This window comes from Lissotriton helveticus, chromosome 4_1, assembly GCF_964261635.1.
Source record: "Lissotriton helveticus chromosome 4_1, aLisHel1.1, whole genome shotgun sequence".
Taxonomy (NCBI): domain Eukaryota; kingdom Metazoa; phylum Chordata; class Amphibia; order Caudata; family Salamandridae; genus Lissotriton; species Lissotriton helveticus.
In genome coordinates this window covers 58826202-58849744 of record NC_136063.1, presented here as the reverse complement: position 1 = coordinate 58849744, position 23543 = coordinate 58826202, and the positions used below count along the sequence as shown (strand labels likewise).

Here is a 23543-nt window from a genome sequence, read left to right as displayed (position 1 = left end):
ATGTCCTGTGATTCTGGGCATATCACTTCATCTCCCATTGTGTCGTAATACAAAAGGTGGGAGATATAGCCTAGTACTCATGCTATAATGCCTGTGGGTCAGGTTGCCCTATATAGAGCGCACATAAAATACCATAACACTGAGAAGAGAGTTGCAAAGCTATCAGTTTGGGAGATGGCACTCGTCTTAGATAGATGATCATCTTGCCTCTGAAGGCCTCACTTTTCCTTCAACCACAGCCCCTAAATAGGAAAAGCTCTGCTCAGGAGTTGAAACTGAGTTTTGATGATAGATTTGGAAATGTCATCTGTTTAGTAACATAGATGTACCCTTCAAGTCCTGCTTCTTCATCGACTGGCTTTGATCTTTGATTAGCCATATTCATCCAGGTAGGAGAGGACAAATCTCCCATACCTTCCTTGGTGAGCAACTACTACAGCCATACGTTTGGCGAACACACATGGTTTTAACGTGAGGCTGAATGTTAATATTGTGCACTGGGAATTAGAGCTTTTGACCACAAACCTTGGGTACGCCTGTTATGGGTATGTGGAAGTAAGCATCCTGCAGATCTATCAGACAAATCCAATCCTTTTTCTTTAAATAGCGATCAATCTGATGGAAATTATCTGATGAACTTGATGGTAAAAACCATGTCTAAGAACAGACTGTACTCCAAATTCAGACATTTCTTTCAAATTAAGATGTACCTGGACTATTCTCCTTATCCTTGTTGGTGAGATGGTACCAGCTTGATTGAATGGTTTTTCAATAGTACAAACGTTTCCTTGTTTAAGATGGGAATTTGGTGCTTCAATATTAGTTTTAATTTGTGATGGTTTGATTTACAACATAGAGAGTATCCATGACTCCATTCCCACTTGCCTATTTAAATCCCATTATTCCAGGTGTTGAGATACCGCTCCGGCATTGGAGTGGCTGTCACTATCTGTTTCCAGAGGAGTGTCTTCTTATGGAGTTCATAGGCCATACAGGCATTGATTTATATATAGAAGATTTTCATGGGCACTGCAACTTTTGGCCTTTCTGCTGAACAAGTCGCATCTGTCTGTGATCTCTCAACCTTAAGGGAAATGAGAAATCTTGCAAAATATTGATGTCAAAGATTTTGATGACCTGTGGCGGTGTCGATAGTGGCGTTGATGTTGATCCACATTTGACTGGAGGCCCATCATGACCAAAGCCTTCGATGCCTCCCTAATGATATTCGACATTGTTTGGAAAGATTAACAGGAATGAGGATGTTGATCCTTAATGACATCTATTAACTTCCACTCTCTAGAGCTTTCTCTCGAGCAGTGTTTACAAGGGGCTGGATATGTAAAGACTGCCAGTTTATACTTCTTTACATTTTTCTTGGCTCTCAAATGCCCCAGGTTTCCTCTCAACCTCAAGTGTTCCTGGTCTTTTAATGTACTTTAAGACATTTTTGTTGCAAATTCACATTCTTTGACAGAGTATGTAGGGAAACCCATCACACCTTAGTAGCAATTGTCTTTCTGCCACCTAAAGTGCACTTCACAAAAAGTGAAGACAACTGTAGAGGAATATTCCTGTAAAACAGCCAGAAATCAGGTTCACTCAGTAGAAGACATGTAAAGACATCGAGTGGAGCTGTACAAATTAATGTCTGAGAACACTTCATCATAAAATATCCTTCAAAAAACAAAAAGGGATATCTTGTGTGTCTGATAAATTATATTACTAATATTCCGGAGGGTGGGTCCTAAACATTTATTAGTTCTTCGTCCCCCCCCTCCCCCCTCTTCGTATATGGTCATAAGAAGTTGTTTAACCATTCCTGGTGTGTTTAAAGCACAGCATATCATTTTTAACCCTTGAGAAAAGGAAATTGGATACCTTATTTGAGTTGAGTGTCTCTTTATGCATGTCACCCCTATTTTTTGCTGACAGGTATTGCTATTTTTTTTACTCTGCACACTTGGGCAAGGCTGTCCCAGCGCATATGCTCTGACCCATAAAATGACCTTGAATTGGCTAACTCCTAATTGGACTACTTATCTTTCTGATAAAGCCACATGCTACTGTCACAGGACATAAACGAATGGAAAGCAAATCTAAATGTCTCCTATGGGCATCATGTCATCCACTAGGCAAACTATGAAATAATGGCTTCAGGCCTACCTGTGTAGCCTGACTCCTGCAGCCTTTAAACCTTCAGGCGAAAATGCCTACATTTCCCTTTTGGCAAGAAGGACCCTACTTTTATATATTAAATGAGTCACCCCTACGTAGGTCCATTAGACCCCAGAGTAGGCTGCTCATTAGTTAAATGTGGTGCATGCAAGAATGTAATGTTGGAATGTATCTACAATGCCACGCCCCCAAAAGTTATATTCCCAGTGAAGGGATGTAGCTGTCTTACAGGAAAGTTCAAAATTATAACTGAATATAAAGTTCCACATCTAGGTCTGCTCCTAAGTGCAGCGTTTGCAGAGTTATTTGAGTTGGTACTAAAGTTGATTATTTGACATTCACATGAAGACTCAGCTTGTAAAGAACGGCTACAGTCAGCTGTAAATACTGAAGAAGATTGGCACATGAAGAAACCTTGAATTGTCAGTCATCCAGTTACGGAAAAAGTAAGCATTCCTTTTCGGCAAAGCAAATCTGGTATTACTGCCACAACCTTTAGAGCTGACTTCAGTCCAAAAGGAATGACTCTGTATTGGTATTGATTTTCAGAAAAAGGTGTAAATTGCACATGGCTACATAAAAAGAAGTATCTTTCAAATCTAGATTTCACATTCAATCGCCCCAAACTGACGATGTGGGTACATCTGAACAAGGGTTGGTATCCTGAACTTTTCCCTGTTTCAGCCATTTGTTTGCACTTTTCTAATCTAACATGGGGTTGAAAGACTTGTTTGAAACCTTTCTTCTCAATAAGAAGGTGACTGAAGTAAATTCTTTTTGAAGGAGCCATTGCTTTATTGGAGCCTTACCTGAGGCTTCAGACATCTGTTGACCTCTAACTATTGTAGAAGAAGTCTTTGCTTTTTAGAAAGCATGCTGTTGCATTTGCCTATTCAGTTGTCTTTTCCAGAAAGTTGTATGGAAGTTATGCTTACCCTTTCTGAAGGAACACAACTATATTTATGGAAATTACTTCTGTGTCTACAAAGCTTCAGACTTCAAAGGCTCGGCCTTTGACTTCATTTTCTAGATAGCTTCAGGAACTGGAGAGCCGAAAAGTAAAGAACGTCTAAATGAAAACCCCAGCATCTTATCTTTTGCAGAATCAAGATTTTACTCTATGGTATGAACATCGCTTTAGACACAACAATTTACAATAGCTAGATTTGCAGTGTTCCTAGCAACACCGATTATATGTTCTCATGTCAAAATTCCTTCCTTGACTCTAGGAAGTCTTCCCTGTTCTCTCTTAGGTATGTTGCATAATTTGACCCACAGAGTCCTAAAGGGTATAGTCATATTTGCTTAACATTGTCAACAAACAGGCAGCTTTATCAATGCTTCCTGATGTTTGTCAATATTTACTAAAGACTTCCCCTCTGCTGCTCCTCCTTTCCAAAGGATGGAGAGATGTTGAGCCCTCTGAGTTAAATTACATTTTATATTTGTTGCAACTATGACCAAGGAGTCATCTGGTACCACTTCCTTCAGAAGCCTGTCATACGCAGTTCGGAATTTCTTTTTTTATATGCGTCTTTACTGCCTGGACAGAAAATGGGTTTGAGTAATCTATGGACCAAATTGAACAATTTGAAGAGCATGTGGCTTTGCGAAGAAGGTCTCAAAATTAATGAAAGAAGTGAAGTTCTGAAGAATAAAGTTGAAAGGCAACATAGGCAACCACTAGAGAGATGCTTGTGGGAAGAAAATTTGGAGATGCTGGAGACAACATCCACCAACCACAAAAAGAGGGTGATTCAGACCTTGAATACTGGGGGAAGATTAATAAATTATTAAAATAAAATGTGTTCGTCTAAGGTTCTTCAAAGAGACAAGTCTTAATTCCTTTTCTGAAGGCTGATTCCAGTTATGTGTCCCACAGATGCTTTGGCAAAGCATTTAAGAGCCTATGGACCCATGCGGAGAAGGATCTTCCACCTAATCCAATGCTATAGACCCAGGAAATATATAATAAGTGATGCTTAGCAGAAATAAGTATACTAAGAGGAATATAAACTATCACTCTGTTCTGAAGAGATATATAGGACCTTTTTAAGGAGCTTTAAAGGTAATCACGAAGGCTTTAAATGTAACCTGTTGTGTAATGGGGAGCCAGAGCGATGCCCTATGACTTCCTAATTGGAGTGCCATTTAGCAATGTTCAACATAAGCCAAGCAGCTGCATTTTGCACAGTTGGAGTCTGTTAAACACTTCATCTGAAGCCCCTTAATCCAGCACATTAGCGTACTCCAATCTGGCTTTAATGAGTGCATTGGTTAAATATTTACATGTGACGAGAGGCAAGACCTTGATTGGCTTCTTGAGGGCTTTCGGTAAAGAAAAGCAAGGTCCATATCTTAGGCTTAAGAGATACATTTGTATCCATTTTTATGCAAGGTTTTTTGTTTTTTCACCACCTCTGACAAGATGGTGGATTTCCCAGGATCTCCGGCCAAAGACCATATACGTCCAGAGGAGAAAAAAATAAAAATAATCCAGAATCTCTGACTTATCCTAATTCATTTTGAGGCAGTTTTTATGCATCAAATCGGCTACTTCTAAGAGGCAGTCCTAGAAATTAGATACTGTAGAATCATAAAGTTGATCAAGCATAAGCATTATTAGTGTATCATTAGCATAAGACACAATTTTAAAACCCCACGGCTCCATAACTTGTGCAAAGGATGCCAGATGAATGTTAAATAATGTGGGGATTAGCACCGAGCCCTGCGGAACTTCACATCTCATTTCCCTATTCATAGATTTGATAAAGCTAACAATATTTTTGGGACTCAATTCAGCAGGAATAATCATAGCCATCTCCAGGCTTCTTTAAGCCCCGTAGGAAGAATTTTGTGGGACACCATATTGGATGCTCATGATAAGTCAAGCAGAATTATCACAACTTTTTTCCTCTGATCAAGATTAATTCTAATACAATCAGTGGCTTTAAGCAGCATCACTTATGTGCCAATTCCAGCATAAAAACCAGATTGGGATGGGTGAAGAATTTCTCTTCAACAAATCTAGTCAGCTGACTATGTACCTGTTTTTTCCATGTTGTTCTGAGCGCTGGTGATAGGGATTATAATGATTCATGTCGCAAGGATCTGCATTTGTTTTTTGAGTAGATGCTGTAGTAAGGCCTTTATTCCAAGCAGGAGGCACAACATCCTCTGCCAGTGACATACCATGTTGCCCTCTTCTTGGACTACATGAGATATATTCTGGTCATTCTTTCCCTTCCTAACCACATTGCTTATGAGAAAGTTTAGAAGGAGAACTCTTTTTGGAATCGTGATATTGCTTTTCCCTACTCTTGACATTAGCCTGGTGAGGTGAATCAACATGCTCTAGAGTCTTATCAGAAGGCTTTTGAAAATGCTAGACTCTCCCTGGAGATGTTGCCACTACAGGGTTATCTGGATGAGCTTCATTCCTCTAACAAAATGGCTACCACCACACTGGCTCGGCCAGAGAAAGCAATAACAGAATAAATATCTTCCTATAATTCTGGGGGAAGATTCTGATGTCCAAATATCCAATGTCAAAATATCCCTTAAAGTATGAAGATGTCTTTACGTTGAGCCAAGAAAACCTTGAGGCTTTAGATGTTGACATGTGTGTGCACGTTGAAGCTTAACTTATGATCCTTGTCGTCAACCTTCTGCTTAGCATTTAGTGCCTTGACTTTGACCACTTAAACATCAATCAGGATCAAGAGTGTCAGTGGTAATATATTGCTGACACTCAGTCTGGTCCTTGACCCTGATCTTTGGCCGAATATGTGTCTGTCTGTTTTTATTAGTATATAGACATCACATCATGGTTTTAACTGAGAATATTCCACGTATACATGTTTGATTGTCCACCAGAGCGTCACGATTACACGATATATATTGATAGCTCACCACCTGAATAACTTGCTGGACAATCACAGTAGTTGGTTAATACCACTAGCACATGGTCGACCAATGGGGGACCTTGTCTTTCTAACTATACCGGCCTGCAAGGGTTGTATAAGCTATTATATTTATCCCTCTGTTTTGTCTCTTTTGTCGTTCCAGATTATTCTTCTTTAACTAATGGCACTGCATCTAACTGAAAGTATACGATACTACACTAGCACTCACTGCACTTTTACATTCGTCCTGAAGAATCACAAGGGATCTCCTCCTGAGACCAAGCACTTCGCGAAACATGTTGACCTTCAACATGCCCAATTCGGGTAAGAAACTTGACTAGCTACCGAGGGCCATTGCCACCCTCAAGCAGCACAACCTACTGGGTTTTTTACTGATGACAGAGAGGCTATTCCCTATTAAATTTACTAGCCAACCCTTTAGCCATCTTTTAACCTGACACTAGGACACCACTGCCACTCAGACCCGCTTAAGGCTTTATCACTTAAAAGATCTTGAATAAAGTGACACTTCAGGTGACCCGTATGGCATTGCAGTGCCGGACCAACATGGAGCATTGCCCAATGATGAAGCATGACATCCTTCGGGGTGTGTGAGGGCACCAAGACCAGGACTCACTTTCCACAGACACTATAATTTGAGAATGATTCCAGCCTCCCACTCTCTACTCTCCTTCTCTCAGGGGGAACAGTGGCTCCCACAAGCTACTCTTCAAAAGTGGCCTCCTGAGGATAAGAGTGTGTGGAATTGTGCTCTCTTCCCTTGAGGTAGAGGTGGACAAAAGAGTTTGCATTCTAGGTTCAATTTCCCCTTTTTAGCCATGTGACAAAACCATTCCCTGCCTCTACGCCTCCCACAGGACATATTTTTTCAAATTCCACTATCCATGATGGAGTCAGAAGTCAGAACAACACGCCACACAGACATCATGGTCATCATTCTTCAACATCTACCCCCCAAAGGCTGGGTATTTATCTCCTCTGTAGTGGTATAACACAGGGAGGTGAAAATACCCCAAGACAATTCAGGAGACAAACATGTTTTTCCTAGAAAAAGTATTTAAGTACAGGAAATGTCCTAATACATTGAATGAAAATAAATCCAGACATTTGGTGTTAGTAGCCATAAATATGCATAGTAAAGGAGGGCCATTGCATCTATTCCAGAGGCACCACTTTCCACACTCCATCTATCACCATATGTTGTTGTTCTTAACAATGTCCCATTACTAAGACCCCAGACATCAGAGATCCAAGAGAAATTAGCAAACACAGTAGCTCATTGACTTAAGGGTTGTATCAGTGTTGGTAAACAGATTAGTATGGTTTGGTGAGTACCATGGATTGTCTGATAGCAATGATTGTGTTGTAGTTAGCATTAGGAATTCTGGTGTGGTACCTCATATTTTGAATAAGATCTCTTCAGCTTTGCTATGTTCTAGTAGGATTGAGGCAGTACCTTTTGGTTACTTTTATTGGCCTGCTGCTAACCTTCTCATTTCCTCTTTTGCCTGCTATAGTTTCTCTAGTCAGGGTTCTTCTCAACTGATCTGCTCAGTCCTGGTTACTGATAGATATACAGTATTGACTCAGGACATTGCTGTTTTTGGACTTACTGGTAACTTACCATCTGGGTCTCCAAACCCACCTAATCACATGTAATATTCCAATCTATCTACTCTTAGGTTGGTGGCTTCTAGGGATTCTCTTAACTGCTTCCAGCATGAGAGTATGAACCACTGCCCACCCCTATTACCAAACTCTCGCCACTCCTCTAAAACACGTTCTTGTATTGCTCATTGCTAGAACTCCAGTAGGGACCTAAAGATTGCTTGGTCATTTTACTAAATTTATGCCAGATTTAGATCTTTCAATTAACCACAGTAAACCCTTATTATGACCTACAGTGCTATTAGATCGAGAAATAAGGCTTTTTTCTATTGAATAATACTTGTTAGAATCCCTGGATCCCTGGTGAGCTGAGTAATGTACCTTAGGCCAAACAGGGACCCACGAGCCCCAACGTGAGGGAAAGACAGGTCGCCTCTAGAGATAGCCCCCGCTCCAACCCATAGTAGCTTTGCACAAGCAGCCAGGCTTATCTTCAAGGCCAATGTGTAAAGTTTTTGCAAGTATGGTCACAGCAACCAAATGATCATATCATAAATGGACTCCACACGAGTTTCATAGAAAAACAAGTATAGGTTTAAAAAAAGATATACAATGCAACCACACAATATTAAACCAACATATTCATCGGAGTAATTCTCCCCCTGGCCTATTATTATTGAGCTAAACTAAACAATCCTTTGTAATCCTAATATCGTGATATGCAGTTCGTTATGCAACAATCAGGTACTTCACAACATAAGGATAATGCAGATCATAATATGATCTGGCAATTTGTACTGTCACTGAAATGCAGTGCGTAATGCAGCAACGTTGTAAACTGTTATACCCCGTAATGCAATGCGTACGGTCCCCTTCAGATACTCTGTTAGGAAACAGTAATGCAACATGTAGTAGAGTGATCAGGCAGTTTGTTATGCAAAACTAATGCAATGCAGAATACATATATCAGGCAGTTCGGTATGCAACACTAATGATATGTGTCATACAACCATCCGACAGTTCGTGATGCAGGACTAAGACAAGGCGTAACACATCTTTCAGGCAGTTCGTTATGTAAACCTAGTGCAATGCGAAACACACCTATCGTGCAGTTCGTTATGCAAAACTAATGCAATGGGCAATACGACAAACAGGCAGTTTGTTGTGCAGGAATAAGGCAATGCATCGAACAATCATCAGATACTCCGTTATGCATAGATAATGCAATACGTAATTTACTCCAGCACCATTCAAGCGGCCTCCGGAGGTCTCTCCGCCCCTCGTGCTGGCTTGCTGTTAGTCTCCCACACGGGTAAGATATAACTCAGTAAATGCAGCTTTGCACTCCGGCCCCAGTGCTGCCACTCCCTTGGCACACAGGCCTCGATCTGAGCCGAAGCAGAAGGAGAGACTTGCGCTGCAGGACAGAGAAAGAGGCAGAGAGCGTCTCCCTCTGAGCCCGCACCCCACCCCAGTAGTCGACACATGTTACCTTGGGGGCATGAATGCACACTCCTCTCCTCGCCGAGCGACTTATGCCTCCGATGCAATGTCTCTGAATTTCCAGGCAATGGGAAGTTCCCAGGCTGCACACTATATCCACACTCAGAATCAATGAGACTCAATGGACTCCGGGTGCACGGTAACCAGATAACTCCTCACAAGGGTCTCAGGCTGCACATGACACATGCATGCAGCATTGCTGAGACACACCCGATCTTCTAGTGCCCCCGATCACAGGGCGCAACTTGCGCAGGTCTCCGGCGGTAGTAAACACACGAACTCCGCGTCACGGAGACACACTTTATATTCTGGTGCCCCGATCACAGGGCACAACGTACGCATGTCTCAGGCGGTAGAAAGTACACGCACTCCATGTCGCTGAGACATACTTTATCTCTGGTGTTCCTGATTTTAGGGCACAGCTTGTGCAGGTCTCATGCGGAAGAAAGCACACGCACTCCATGTTGCGAAGACACACTTTATCTTCGGATGCCCCCGATCACAGTGCACCTCTGGCAAGGGTCTTCGGCTGCACACAGCTCACATACACAACGTTGCTGAGACACACTTGCCCTTCTGGTGTGCACGATCATGGGCCAATCCATGCGAAAGTTTCAGGCTGCACCAAGGTCATGGTCACTGTGTCGCTGAGACTTACTTGGCTTCCCGGTGCACATGTTCACAGGACGATCCTCTCGAAGGACTCAGGCTGCACCTAGCACATGCACACTGCATTGCTGAGTCTCTTTTGGAACTCCCGGTGCCCAATATCACAGGGTACAACTTACAAAGGTCTCAGGCTAGACAGAGGACACATACAAAGCATCTCTAAGAGTCTTCTTTGGAAACTTTTGTGTTCCTGTGTTTACGAACAGAGAGCCAACTCTCCTCGGGCCCTTGGGGATCAGATACTTCAGGACACAGCACAGCAAAGTCCTTTCAAGCAGGGGAACACAGCACACAGCAAAGTCCCTACAGCCTTTCCTTGGTTAAAAGAGCAAACTGCAGAACGGCCCCCTGACACACAGCAAGGGACCATCCTTCCTTTCAGTCTATTCAGTTGTTTCTTCCTTGGCAAAGGTTTCTCTTGAACCACAAAGTAGCTCCAGTCTTGTTCAATCTTCATCAAGCCATTATCCAAAGTTCAGGGGCTTCAGCTCGCATAGTTATACCCCTCTACGGCTTTGAAGTCTTTGTGTTACGGGGGGCACTGACCCTGCTCAAATCAGTTCCAGGTGCCTCCCTACCAGTGACACCTTCTTCCTTTGATTAGTGGGGGATATGGATTCTCAATCACTCAGCAGGAGATGGGACAATTGTTTTATAGCACCGGCCCGGCCTCTTCACCTCTCGGGCTGCTCCTCCCCCTACACTGCAGATGCAGGTCAGCCTGTACTGTCTCACCTCCTTCCCTGGGTCAAGACATTCCCCATATCCTATTGCTTTCAAATCCAGCCAGTCAATCCAAAACCAGGCAGAGACACACAGAAATGTTTAAAGCAGAAAAACCCAGCCACTTCTGAGTGGCTTACAAACACTCAATGCAAAAACCATCTTCATAAAAAGATGTGTTATTGCAGGGTGATTGGTAATTGTGGGCATTTACAGGAACAACAGGGCAGTTTAGGAACTGTGAGGCAGGCCTGAGTTCCCTTTTCACGGCAACGTGAGTGGGTGGCACAATAAGTGCTGCAGCCCCACAAGTAGCATTTGCATTACTAGAGCTGGCACACATAGTGCATTTTACTAGGGACTTCACTAGTCATACAACATACCAATTATGGACAGCCAATTACCATTACACTGTACACAGGGAGCACTTGCACTTTGACACTGTTAAGCAGTGGCAAAGTGTCCAAAGCATCTAAGTTGGCAACACTATATCCATCACATTACCAACAATAGAGGAGGTAGAGACAAAAAGTAAGGGGTAATCACGCCAAGGAATGCCAGGCCTAACAATCCTAAAATTAAATTGATGTCTACTTTTCTCTATTTGGGAGTTTTATTTGATGATGCATGTAATTGGAAGGCACAGGGATGGATAAGGAGCTCTGAGTTTTCAAGGAGTGTTGAGACCTTTATTGGCTTTGCCTGCAAGTTGGGGATCAAACCGCTAAATGAGTTGATGACGGTGCACACAACTAAAAGTTCACCCATTGCAACTTACAGTGCCAGACTCTAGGGAGAAGCAGGAACAACCTGACTTGCAGTTATTGGAAAATTGATTTTTGAGGCACTTATTTGCTTTGCCTTAAATTCAAAAAAGTCCTTAATAGTACTTGATTTTCTAACATAAAGAACCTATGCCACAGTTTTGACATACCTGAGCAGTTTAGCAAGCCACACATGTCAAGGCTCACTTGTATGACTTTTTAAAATATGCCAGAGGCAGCCACGCAATTCCAGAAGTTGACTGTCAGGTATAATCTACAAATGCAACGTCCATCTGGAATAGCACCATATCTTATTTGTGTCACAAACCTATAGCACAGATATTTTTTAATATACGCTTTAAACTTCAGACTATGCATTATCTGGTTGCATCGCAACCCCATGTCAATATTCTGATAAGGTTACACTATGTCAGGGTGGTGATTGTTCACCACAGAGTACAATTCATGTAATTTGTTTTGCAAATTTTATACGGCATCAAGAAAGCTGTTGCAGCTCCTTATTCGAAAGTATGCCGGTGTTAGACAGTGCTGATCAGCATCAATTTTCTTACAGTCACTTTCCTCTTGATCAGCTCACATGGCAAGCCAAATATATTCAAATATCGATTAAGTTATGAGTATCGCTGTTCTAATTAGTGGGATTCTAAAATGTATTTCAAGTTATTGTACAGTCTTTAATTATCAACATTACATTATTGGTATGCTGAACATTGAACGTGTCTGCTCAAGCTATATAGTATTTGGCATTGCGCAACCTCTTATTTCTGCATTTTATATTTGTATTGTTTTGACATGTTTTTCATGATGAGACCATTTACTGTGTTGAGGAATTTTAATATTGTAGCATGTTCTCATAATGATGAATATTTTTACCATTCACATCTGTTCCTATGATGTATTTGTTCACTGGGGTCCTAAAAATATGCTACTGTACTATGCTTTTCGTTTATCTTGTTTCTTTTAGGGTTATGTTTTTATCCAAATAAATATATTTTAATGATAGTATAATGCAGGGCTCTAGGGTCCTTAATGGTATAGAGGTGTTTTATGCTTGCTGTACTATTTACACTGCAACACCACTTCATGTTTTTTACTTAAACTTGACTTTCTTAGCCAAATAGACTGCTATTTTTTTATGTAATTTGTTTAAAATAAAATCAGCAGATCTTGCTGTTTCTTTTTATGGAATGGGCTAGGAAATATGAAACATTATGTGTTTTGCTGGATCTTGCACATGCTCAGAGATATCCTGACTTTTATGAATATCACAAGTCATCTCATGGTGAAAAACTACTTGTACAATCTCTTGCCACCAAGGACATACGAGAGAGACAGTCAAAACTGTCCTGTGATCCAGCCCAATGTGTCATGAATGCATTTGAGCAAAACACAGTTCTTTCATTCCTCAGATGTATGACTTCCCATTCCCCTCTGTTAAGATAAGCAGCAAAATCTCCCTAAAACAATCAGGGTCTGTAAAACCCTCTGCATCAGGTACTTCATCTGGAGTCGCGTAAGATGTTCTCAAGCCTCTTTCTTGAACACTAAACCAAATAAGTTTCTTAGTTTATTAATCAATACATTTGAACGCCCTCTCTTCTATGTACCCTAAAACTTCCTTTTTATATGTGCAGCAACGTTACTGGACAATCAGAGGATGGTTCTGGATCAATTACTGCCACCATGGCCGCCTTCAAGTCCAGTTCCTTTAATGATTCACTCACAGAAGATGACACCCTGACAGTGGGCACACCAGTTTACATTGGTATTTCAACTGCATTCCCTGATGGAGACACATTTACCCTCAGGGCGGAGAGGTGTGTTGCTTCCCCCAGCCTCCACCCTGGTGATCTCAGCGTTGAACTAATATCAAGCGGGTAAGTGACCATTTTTCAATACTGACCTACCTGTCTCCTCCTACAATAACATAGTTGCTCCCTATGCAGGTGAATGTGAGCACTTCATTATGATCACAATGCAATCAATAGACAACCCTGAGTATCAGCAGCAAATGTCATTGATAAATAAAAAAGAGACAAAGATGTTCAATAAAAATAGTTGAAATCAAATGACAGTAAAATGAAGGTAAATACATTTATGCAAATATTCATTAACAACCTATGCATGTTTTTAAGTTTCATTTTATTGAAGAAAGAAAGAAAGAAAGAAAGGGAGAGGGGAGAGAAAGGAAAAAAACAGGAAAATGGATATGACAATAAAATATATCTTAAAGTAGAACATTAGCGATACATACATAAAGGCAAATAAGCAATGCAGTGTAAGTGTGTACAAAGCAAATATAATGAGCATAAAAATAACATGAACAAAATAAATATATAGAAATCATATGCACTGTAGAATAACAATGGAGATGAAATTTGAGGGAAAAAGGCAAGAGGAGATTCATGGTGGTTTGTGCACCTCAACTGTATCAGGATGCAGAAGTGAGTTCACTGGAGGGGAGGAGGAGAGATAAGTCACCAAAGAGAGCCAAATAAGATCACATTTAATTGCCAAGGAGATGGGGGATACATAATTTGTGTCCAGGCGATGGTTAAAACAGATTGCATTCCACCAGGAGCGGTATGAAACATTCACAGCTTGTTTCCAGTTAGACGTGATATTGTGGAAAGCAACAGCTATGAATAGGTCAAGGAGCTGATAATGGCCGGGAGAGTGTGGGAGGTCGGTGGAAAGAGAACCTAGAAAAAGGAGAGAAGGGGAGTGGGGAGTCTGAAATGGGAAAATCTTTGGTATGTGGGTCCAGACTGAATTCCAAAATTGGGATATAGGTGGACAATCGAACAACATGTGTTTTAGGTCTGCAGAGAGACAGGGGCAAGACCAACATGTAGAGGAAATCTCTGGTGAGAAACGGGACAGAGCAAGAGGGGTAAGCAAAGTTCTAGTATAAACAAAGTATAAAGTTTGGGTGGTGTAAGCAGCTCTAGAGGTCTTATGGAGTTTGGACCAGATTTTATCTCAGAGAAGGACCGGCCAATCCTGAGAAAGATCAGATTCCCTCGCGATTTCAATTTTGGATTTTACTCTATCCATCGTATAGCGGAAAGAATTATAAAAGGAAGACGCAGAAGGAGAAGGAGAGGAATCAATTAATGAAGTAGTAGACTGACGATCCAAAGGGATATCACTAAAAGATGGTAGTGATTGGAGGTAAAGAGTGAGAGCAGGGCGAAGCAAATCATATTGTGAACTGGCACTAGAGGGTAGTGAGAAAGAGGATTTAAGTTCCAAAAAAGAGAGAGGGACACCATGTGAGAGCAGTTGAGAGATTTAACACAATCCTCGAGAATGCCAGACTTTCCAATAGATGGTACGATTATGAATTTTAAGAAGTGAATTATACCAGATAGGTTGTTCGTGAGAGGATAGAAGGGAAGGATACGACGAGGATAAGAAAGGGTGAAGGAGAGTACGACAATGAGAGATAATAGGGGTATGAAGGCGGGCCGGGTAACACGTAAATGACAAAAGTTCACGGAAATTAAAAGGAGAAATAAAGGAGGATTCCATGGTTAGCCAGATGGGAGGATAGAAGGGAAGATCAGAGGAAAGCCATCGAGTTGTTTGCTTCAGAGAGAAAGCTCGGTTATACTCTCTAAGATCAGGAAAATGAACACCGGCCTGAGCCTTGTCTTTACGTAAGGAGGAGACAGCTATCCGAGGACGTTTACCATTCCATAGGAATTTTAAGAGCAAAGAGTCTATCTTCTTGAAATAAGAAACCGGAATACGCAATGGGAGCATAGAAATAGTATATAGAAGAAGGGGAGAAAGCATCATCTTTATAGAATTGAGCCGACCCCACCAGGACAAAAAGAGCGGATGCCAACGCGAGATAGCTGTTTCCATTTTCTTGGAAACGTAATCAAAATTCAACTTAAGAGTGTCCGAAAGAAGGGGAGCGAACCAAACGCCCAAATATTTAATTTTAGATGGTTGCCAGGAGAAGCCAGATTGCACAAAAAGATGTTTCTGGCAGAGAGAATTTAAAGGAAGGATTTCACATTTATCAACGTTTAGACGGAAGCCTGATACAGCAGAGAAAGAAGAGACTTGTTGAAGAAAAGGGGGTAGAGAAGAGATAGGATCAGAGCAATAAAAAAGGATATCGTCCGCATAGACCGAAAGCTTGACCTGATGAGAACCAAAGTGAAAGCTAGATATATTATCATCCTGACGGATCTTAGTAAGAAAGGGTTCTAAGGCCAAAACAAATAGTAAAGGAGATAATGGGCAACCTTGACGAACACCTCTATGTAGAGAAAAGTAATCCGAGGACATGCCATTGACAAAAATGGAAGCTTGGGGATTAGAATAAAGTAAGGAGATAATGGAAATCAATTTGGGAGGAATGCCAATCCAACGGAGAGCCTGAAACATAAAATCCCACCCTATCCTGTCAAAAGCTTTCTCCGCATCTAAGGAGATAGCGGCAAGAGGGAGATCTAACGACGAAGCTCTGCTGAGAATGTTAAGGAAGACTCACGAATTATCAGAGGAAAGACTACCTTTAACAAACCCGGATTGCTCGGGACCAATTAGATCCGGTAAGAGGGGATGCAAACGCAAAGCCAGAATCTTAGCCAGTATTTTATAATCTGTGTTAACTAGGGAAATCGGGCGATAACTCTTGCAAAGGGAATGGTCCTTATCCTCCTTAGGAATCAAACATATTAAGGCCTGTTGAAAAGAACCGCTCGAAGACCCGATGTAAGAAAGGACTGAAATAAGAGCAGAAGCTTGGGGAGAAGTAGGGAGGCAAAATGACTATAAAATTTGATGGTGAAGCCATCCGGGCCGGGAGCTTTTCCATGTTGTAATTTAGAGACAGCATGAGAGATGTCGGAAAGCGATATGTCCCGATCCAGCGAATTAAGGTTGACATGGGATGTCGGGGGGGGGAGGAAGAGATTGGAAATAAGAATGAAGATCCATAGAAGAAGGAACTTGTTCAGGGGTGTAGAGAATATCGTAGAACTTGACAAATTCGGCAAGAATTTCTTTATCCTTAAACCAAGATTCACCAGAGGAGGTCCGAATAGATTCAGTCTTTGTGCGTTCTTTCCTAATTTTTAAGTAATTAGCAAGAAGTTTCCCCATTTTTTTTTTACCACCATAATATCGGGAATTGCATTTTAACAGAAGGTTAGAGGCAGTTTCAGTCGTAGACTTGTTGAAGGAGACTTTAGCATCAATACGTTTTTTAAGGGAAGAAACTGAATTGGAAGTTTGGTAATCAAGTTCTAAGCGCTTAATATCGGCCAGAATTTGAACCGATTTGGCCTCTCTGAGTTTTTTCCGTCTTGCCACAAAATCGATGATAAAACCTCTAGAGGCAGCTTTGAAGGAATCCCAAACCATAACAAAAGGGGAACCAGGAATGTGGTTAAGAAGGAAAAATTCAGTAGCAAAGGTAGTAAATGCAGAGCAGAAAGTGGGATCAAGGAGTAGAGTATTATTGAATCTCCATCTGCCTGAGTGAGGGGAAAACGGAAGAAGATCTAAGTCCACAAAGACAGGGGCATGGTCGGAGAGGAGAATGGAGCCTATTTCAGAGCGGATGGCATGTTGGGATAGGGATTTGCTTAGGAAAATATGATCAATGCGTGATTGGGATTGGTGAGGAGGGGAGAAGAAACTATATTCCCTAAGATCGGGGTTACACAATCTCCAGATATCAACTAACGCATTGTTCTAAGTAGTTTTGACAAATTGAGAATGCATCCTGGAGGGCACAAATTTGACTTTCGAGTGGCGGTCAAGGAAGGGGTCCATAATTTGGAGCAATCTCCTCCAAGAAGAATGTAATCCCCAGAAAGGGATGCTAGTTTGTCAGAAACAGAGGGCCAAAAAGATCTATCGATTCCAGTAGGGGCATATACATTAAAGAGAGTAAGAGGGATGTTGTCAATAAGCAAGTTAACAATGATCCAACGACCATTAACATCACATTCATGAGAAACTGAGGAAATATGTAACTTTTTGTGCAACAAAATCACAACACCATTTTTTTTATCAACAGTGGGAGAGCAAAAAACATGACCCACCCAACAACGTTTAAGTTTTAAAGCCTCTGCCTCCGAGAGATGAGACTCTTGAAGGAGGGCAACATCAGTTTTGAGTCTGGCCAGGTGAGATAACACCCGTTGCCTTTTAATGGGATTATTTAATCCCTTAATGTTCCATGACGTAACACGGAAAGGAACAGTTAAAGAAAATAACTAGCAATATCATGCTCATTAAATGCAAAAGCAAAGTAAAACAAGTAGAAGAAATAAATAGCAATGTGAGAAAAAGGCTAGAAGGAAAAAGGAAAGAAGAAAAGAAAGAGAAATAAGTAAGGAAAGAAGCAGTTACTGCAAAGGTAATACTAGTCCAGACAGAAAGGGAAAGAGAGAGAGTGATAAAGGAAAGAAAAGAAAAGAGGGAAGAAGAAAGACAGGGACAAAAAAGATCAAGAAGACAGTACAAGTCCAAAACGAACGACTGAAAGACATACTTACGAAAAGACGGAAGACGCAACAAAGACGAGGGTAGAGGCGTCGAGAGCTGATGGCGACAACAGCAAGAGCGGACGCCGGACCTCAAAGAACACATTTCCCAAGGGCAGTATAGATAAACAGTGGTTACATCGGGTGGGATAAAGAGAGGGAAGCATCTGTAAACATAAGAAAAGAAATGGGTGTAAATGTATGAGTAGAGGAGGAAACAGGAAATGTGGACGGATTTAAACAAAAATAAAATATATGAGGGTGAAAGAACAACAGTGATAAGGATTACAAATAAAGAACAACATTAGCAAAAGTGAAGAGTCCTCAGGTCCAATCAGCCCGGTCTGGAAACGACCATAATATCAGGACCATGTTGACGAAGGAAAGCTTGAAGAGCGGCAGGATCTTCATAGGTGGTGGTCTTGTCTTTGTACGTAACCTTGAAAAGGCAAGGGTGAAGAAGTCCATATCGAGCATTGAGGGCTCTGAGTTGTGGTCGCAAATCCAAGAACCTCCTTCGCCTATCCTCAGTGGCTTTGGAAACATCCTGAGACAGATACAGACGATGGCCTTCCCATAGGATTTGTTTTTTGAGATTAGCGGCTGAAAGAACCTGCAGGAGATCAGTGTATTGGAGGAACAGCATGATGACTCCCCTAGGTTTAGCAGAGATTTTAGGACCAAGGCGGTGGGCCCTTTGGATATTGATGGAGGCTAAGGCTGGGGCATCCAAGATCTTTGAGAGAAACGTTTGGAAGAAAGCAGTAGGGTTGGACCCTTCCGTGAGTTCAGGAAGACCATACAAACAGAGGTTGTTTCTGTGGTTTCTATTTTCCAAATCCTCTGTCTGTTTCTTAAGGAGAAGTACTTCAGTTTCCAATGAAGGGATACGAGAGCAGGAGAATTGGATAAAGTCCGTTGCTTGTTCCAGGATTAGAACACGGGAATCCAGGGAGACCCATTTGTCTTGCATGGCCTGCATATTTTTAGTAGTAGCCTCAATGAAAGGTTTAAGGGCCCTCAGTTCCTCTAAGATAAGATCCATGGACGAAGAAGATGTAGTGTTCTCAGGAGAGGGAGGGTCATTTTTAAGACGTTTGATGGAAGCTAAGGTTGAAGATCGTTTTTCCCGCCATTTTGAGATTTAGGGATAGCGCCATGAGAGATGTCAGATTTGGACATTGTAGCTTCCTCCATATCCTGAAGAGGAGAGTCAGAATCCGAGCCGGTAGGTGCTTTAGTGACTGTAGATAGCTTCAGGTTGCGGAGTTTCCCCATGTAAATACTCAAAGAGAACAGTTGAGAAGAGGCGACTGAGCGAAATGAAAAGGCAAGAGGCTCAGTATTGGAAAAACATGGGAGAAACCTGGTGGAGGTGTTTGGAGAAGAATGTGAAAGGCATTAATCCCTTAACCAACAGGATGAAATAGCCTAGAACAATTTACTGCTGATGAATAAAACAGTGTAGTCAAAAATTAGAAGGCAAAACTCCTGAAAGACAGGAACACGTAGAAAACATCATCCAATTGGTGAAATGGTAAGGAGGACCAAAACGACAGAGTCAAATCATGCAGCAAAGTGAAGAATATGAGGAGGTATATTGTTAAAAGCCGCAGGCAGGCAAAAGATAACAGGTTTTGGGATTGCTGGCCTCAAATATGCTGAAGAGACAGACCAAGGCATGCAGCAGTGAACAAAAGCAAGTGTAGACCTTTTCCCATATTAAAGGTCATCGAAATAGCCCAAAGCAGACGTAAAACAGCAGAGGTGTGCAGCATTGGAGAAAAGAGAAGTCAGTCACAAAATGGCGGCAGATGCAGATGAATAAAGAACGCGGCAGAAATAGGGTGAGACAAGCCACTAGATGACATTTCTTTTGTTTGCTTGACTCACCGCATGTCCAGGGAGGCACATTGAAGCTAACAGCAAGCCTGTAAAATCCGGATGGGATACGGACATCTCAGGTGATTAAAGTGCGCAATGCACACAAAATGGCGGGCGGGACCGATTCGCCCGGCCGAAACGAGCAAAATCGTCAAAACTGCTCAAAAATTGTAACAAGTGAGGGCGCTGGGCTCTCCTCACCTTCCGGTTTCCATTGCAATGTCTGGATTCGGTGGACACTTCCAAATATCGTTGAAAGACGCGATATGCTGGAGGTCGGCTCCGGAGCTCCCGTTCTACGCCGCCATCTCCGTGACGCGAAAGCCACGCCCCCCAGGCATATTTTGGTTGGAATGGGAATAGACATGAGTACGTTAATATTGTATTATGTGCATGACGGCGACTCGCATGACACAGCACCCTCTTCTTAAATGATAGTGGTGAATCCATTCTTCATGGGAAATAATGGAGCACGTTTCAAATCTTATTTAATTGCAATTTCTTAAGGAAACACCATGCATGACCTCACATTTTAGACATAGAAAGATATAAAGTGTATGAAAGCCTGCCTAAACCTACTGAAAATGGTGGATGGTGAAACCAGAAAGATGGTTTTCAACTCACATGTAGGAAATTGGAGGAACATTTTGGAGAAGTATATCCTAGGAGACATATATTCTTTGGACTTTGAAAGGAAAAATTAAAAGATTACTACATATGTTGCAGAGTTAAAACATGTATCTAATATTTGGAAGTGTGTGAATTTATGTGACACACTAATGCATGATTAGTATGAAGCACAAACAAACCCAGAATTCAGGAGAACCTGTGAGTAGATAACCCTAACCTCAGAGATGTCACAGAAATACTATAAGGTATAACACACACTGCATCGGGTGTAATGGAGGTGCATCCTCCCACTGAATATTCTGCTTGTGGCAGAAAAGGTTAGGCAAAGCTGCCAACATCTTGAGATGTGTCAGGAAACAAATGAAAATTTGCCAGTCACAATACCAAGTTAAAATGCTTTAGATATGTTATTAGTGGGCGATTTAGCTCATAGTCATGTATGTTGTGTTAACAATTCCAATCGCAGAAGAATTTGTAACAAAGGCCATCACGCACATGTTATGGGGAAATCTCCCAGAACCAAGTAAATATGGTGCAGGTGTTGGAGCATGATGCCATCAAAGTAGTTTTTCCACACAAATGGTAATGATGAAAAAATACAAGTTCCAAGTTGTGAAATAGAGTGAAACAAGTCAGTTTGAAGAGATGCTTCTTCCCCATTTACAATTATTAAATTGCCCAACAGGTTGAATCACTAATCATGAATTACTAGAGTTTGACCTTACAGGATTTTAGGTTTTTATTAATTAAACAGAAGAAGCCAGGGTAAGATTTACTGTATGAATACATATTGTGTCCAGAGTTACCTGAAGTCTATTTTGGTGGAGTCACAAAGGCTCCCTCTTATTATTACTTTGTATTGATTGCATAAAATGATGTTTAAACTGCCTCTTTTTAAACCTGTATACTGTTATGATCTATGTCATCTAACTAGATTGAACACAGTTTTATCGATTGATTGATTGATTGACTCTGCAGGGTAAAACTAGGACCCAATCCCATTGGATAGTATGATAATTGTGCAAATTCCCTTTAGAAGGTATTCTACAAAAGGGAATGTTTATATCACCAAAGAAGGGTAACATTTATTGGGATGCCCAGCATCTAGCCTCAAGGGGAAACATTCAAAAGAATTATTAGAACGAATAGCAGGATAAGGGATTATAGAACCCATTGTGGTCTCCGGATGGCTTGCATCTGTAGTAGTGGCTAAAAAACCTGAATGTAGGGTAAAGTGTATTTATGTCGATTTACATGACCTAAATGCTGGATTGTCACCCTATGCCCAAACATAATGACCTTCTTAGGATGGTTGGTGAGGCTGGCTGTTTTTTTATAAAAAAAAAATTCGGGAAGTTTTTTAGAATCTCTGCGCATTCCCACTAAATAATCAAAAAGACTGATCTAGTATAGTTTGTTCAAACAAAAGATGCGTGCAACCCAGTGAAAAGGGCATCCATCCTGTAAACTGAATCTACGTCTGGTAAATGTATTTACATTTCACATTCTTGTCTCCAATGATTCATGAAAACTCACTCATAAAAATTCAACACAAATTTCAGTTGCTCTACTTTTGTATTTAAATTGTATCTCTTCTGTAGCGAAAATCAAATAACATACATAATAATCAGTCCTTTTCTTGAAGACATTCAGTACATAAAACTTCAAAGTTCTGAAAAGTCAATGGGCCTTATTTATGAAGGTCTTGCGTTGCCGATGCGTCACTTTTAAAATGGGAAAAAGTGATGCACCAGTGGCGCAAGGCCTTCATAAATGAGGCCCAATATCTTTAGCAACACAAGAACATTTCTATAAAAAACCTAAATTATTCGGCCATGCCCAATGCATTTCGGGATTAAGCAAATCCCTTCTTCAGGGGCCACTGTTGAAAACAGAGAAACAATAATGAGTATGTAGTAAAGCCACATCATGTACAAAGAACTGATAAGCAGCGTTTTACACCGGTCAGAGATGAATTCCAAATGAAAAGAACCTTATATGCATCTTACAAAGGCAATGCCGAAGAAAATAGTGCAATTAAAAAGAAAGCCAAGCACCTAACCCCTACACCATGTCCATTAATCCTGGATTGTGTAAAGAAAAAAGAATGAAGATTAGAAGATAATAACTGTTCATTTATACGTGAAAACACTGGATAAATATACATGCAAATGCGGAGTTAAGTCCTGAAAAATAGTGATGTTAATGAACGCAACTTATTCCGTAGCCATAAACTGCGAATATTAGATGTGTAAGCAATTCCAAATATGCACTACTGACTCGACTCTTCAAAAGAAACAATGTATATGTTTGATATGTCTCGTGAAGAGACTGATTTTATGCTAGAAGCAAAAAAATTGCCGACACTCAAAAACAATAGTGCCCAATGGCACACTCCTCTCGAAGTAATCTCTCCACTCTCCCGGTCCTGAGCTATCGGAAGATGGGGATATATAATTAGACACCGTAACCCTGTTTGTAAGAGACCTACATAACCACTTGACTTGAAAGGGTAGATACCTGAACTGTACAGAGATATTTCAAACACTCAGCCCCATCTCTTGTGATACTGCTGAGGAATAAGGCAATCCCTCTGAGGAATATAGAAACCAGCTTGTATTCCCCGCTGACGCTTGCGCTCAACAGCGAATCAAAAATACTCCCTGTAAATCAAAGGCGTACCTATTACTCTGTGTTCCAAGATGAATAATTCTATGGCAGGACGGAGGCTCCGATTATGCTTTTCTCTATTTCTTTACTAAAACGACAGCAGCCAATCAGCACACAGTAAAGAAAAAAGAAAAGAACTACAATACCCAGAACCCGGGCAACCATAGAGTATACAATGCTATAAAAGGGGTCATAGAGGTCAGAACTTCCTCTTTCTTTGCTGCTGCCGCAGCCAGTTAAGTGCACATTATTGTTTTCTTCTTAACTGTTTACTGGTTGTATTGTATAATTAGCGCTTTGCCTGTTTCTTCCCCGCGCATTGCACTTCATTGCTTTCTTGCTTATTTGTACGTTGCTTATTTGTACATTGCCGGCTTCGGACGTTCCGTGTTTTGCCTTGTGCGGTTGTGGGAGCGTTTGTCACCTCCCGGTTACGGCGCGCTGTGTGCTGC

General features: G+C 41.3%; 1 protein-coding gene across 1 annotated transcript in view; it reads left to right on the top strand.

Annotated features, from left to right (window-relative positions):
• Window positions 1–23543, top strand: part of LOC144827857 (uromodulin-like) — a 254678-nt gene that overhangs the window by 147280 nt on the left and 83855 nt on the right. The window contains exon 5 of the mRNA XM_078686022.1: window positions 13027–13269. Coding sequence (XP_078542148.1) covers window positions 13027–13269 — 243 coding nt within the window. The remainder of the gene's footprint in view (window positions 1–13026; window positions 13270–23543) is intronic.